Source organism: Nanorana parkeri, unplaced genomic scaffold (genome assembly GCF_000935625.1).
Source record: "Nanorana parkeri isolate BGI_ZX_2015 unplaced genomic scaffold, ASM93562v1 scaffold315, whole genome shotgun sequence".
NCBI classification, from domain to species: domain Eukaryota; kingdom Metazoa; phylum Chordata; class Amphibia; order Anura; family Dicroglossidae; genus Nanorana; species Nanorana parkeri.
In genome coordinates, this window is record NW_017306583.1 from 710,495 (window position 1) to 712,508 (window position 2,014).

The 2,014-nt window shown below is 42.2% G+C and overlaps 1 protein-coding gene across 1 annotated transcript in view; it reads left to right on the forward strand.

Annotated features, from left to right (window-relative positions):
• Positions 1–2,014, forward strand: part of CDK20 (cyclin dependent kinase 20) — an 11,019-nt gene that overhangs the window by 3,824 nt on the left and 5,181 nt on the right. Inside the window, exon 2 of the mRNA XM_018558002.1 lies at positions 1,100–1,213. Coding sequence (XP_018413504.1) covers positions 1,100–1,213 — 114 coding nt within the window. The remainder of the gene's footprint in view (positions 1–1,099; positions 1,214–2,014) is intronic.

The following is a 2,014-nucleotide window of genomic DNA, read 5'->3' on the forward strand; positions in this document are numbered from 1 at the left end:
GGCTGCGACACTTTACTGTTTGAGCAAAACAAATGGCAAACGCACTCATCAATTTGTTACCAGCTTTTCAGCAAGGTGCACATGGAAGGGCTTTAAACAGTAATAGCAAAAAGTTTCCCAGCACACTCACCAGCCAGCCACTATATAGAGGTGCCTTGGCGCGGCTGTGTGGCTTTCAAATTTTCTGCAGAAGACGTGTATCTAAACCTCTGTTTTTAACCTTAGCGGTGAGACAAGTTTTTTTTTGCATGCTGGCTGGTGAGTGTGCAGGGAAACTTTTTGTTGTTGTAATGTAAAAAGCCCTTCCATGTGCACCTTGCTGTAAAGCTAGTGACAAATTGATGAGTGCGTTTGCCATTTGTTTTGCTTGACTGTTTTGGTGCAGTGACGCATGGGGGGTCTCAGCTGCCGTTGTGATGTGCAGGGTCCCTTGTGCGTACCTGTGCTTTTAAGGGCGGTTGGTGTTCCTCCTGACAAACCTGCACCCAATTTGATCTTTTGCCACATGTGCTCCAATATGGGGACTCTCATAACAGCACCTGGAAGCTGAGCGTTATGTGTAGGAGCCGACATAAGATATTTTTTCCTAGAATTTGCCTTTAAAATGGAAATTATAGTAAAATGCAAGGTCCCTTTGTAATGTCTGGGCCCCCTGTAAAAGTCAGCGTATGTATGCGTAAAATGGGCCTGTAAAGAAAAAATGTTTCATTATATACTTGTCTTCCCCCTGTCTTCCTCTGGGTGTGAAGTCACCGCCCGTTTCCCACTTAGTAGTGCTTCACAGTGGATTTGTCTTGCCAGTCTTCTCTATTAGTGTATGTCTACTAGTCAGGTCTGACTGATTAAAAGCTGAAGACTCTCTATGTGACTTAGATTTTGTTGCAGCAGTTGCTGATTAGGGAAGTTGACTAAAATACGGATAACAAGGAGAGAGAATCTACACATCTGTGTATGCAATATAGCACAGCAAACATGTAAAAATAAAAGTGACTTTAAAAAAAAATAGCTTTCATAAAGATTATGACAGTACGTCAACATCTGTGTTTGGTTCATCTTTTAGGATTACTGTTCTATCTATTTTTTTATTTTTTTTTTCCAGACAGGGGAAGCTGTTGCCCTAAAGAAGGTGGCACTGAGAAAGTTGGAGGAGGGGATTCCCAATCAGGCCCTGAGAGAGATTAAAGCTTTGCGGGAGATTGAAGACAACCCATATGTGAGTGACAGAGCAAAGTACGCTAACTTATAGCAGCCAATCAAAACTTTATTTACTCAACTGACTACAGTAAACTGGGATCTGATTGGTTGCTGTGGATTTCGGCACTTCGAAAAAGGCTGATTTACGAGGGCATTGAGTTTGTGCAAAGTATGGAAATCCACAGCTACCAATCAAATCTAACATTTTCAGTTTCGTTTTAAGCCCATTTCCAGTTCTTGTTTTTTCTACTGCTCATCAGTTCTAAAGATGAAAGAGAAGCTCTAGCTGCAATACTCACCACCTCTCTGGCGCTGTCCCCCTGCAGACTCACCGCAGTGATTCAGCACTGGTTCTGGGTTGAATGAAGCAAACAGTCATTCAGCCCATTTCCTTAGAGCCCTGGGCATCAAGCAGTCATTGTGCAAGCTTGAGCACACAGGAGAGCGCTGTTGGATGTTGCAGAGAGAGAGACGCCATGTCATTTTGTAGAGTCATTCTCTAGAGTATTTAGAAACGCACACAACCAGAGAGAAACGGGGCCCGTTAGGTCACGTGACTGGACTAAAACTCCCGACAGTGATTAAAAAAATAAATAAATGCTGGAGAATGCAGTGTGGATATAAAGTATATGTAAACCCTAACAATGAATTTCTCTTGTTTGCTGCTTTAAATATACCATTGAAAACATTTTGTTATACCTTTTTTAAGTGCACAAAATACCTGTTGATCCTGCCAGAAATCTTGTGAGCTAATGACTTCCTGTGCTCTCTGCCTCTGATCACCGTTATCATTTTTGCCAGCTATGTAGAGCACTAAATA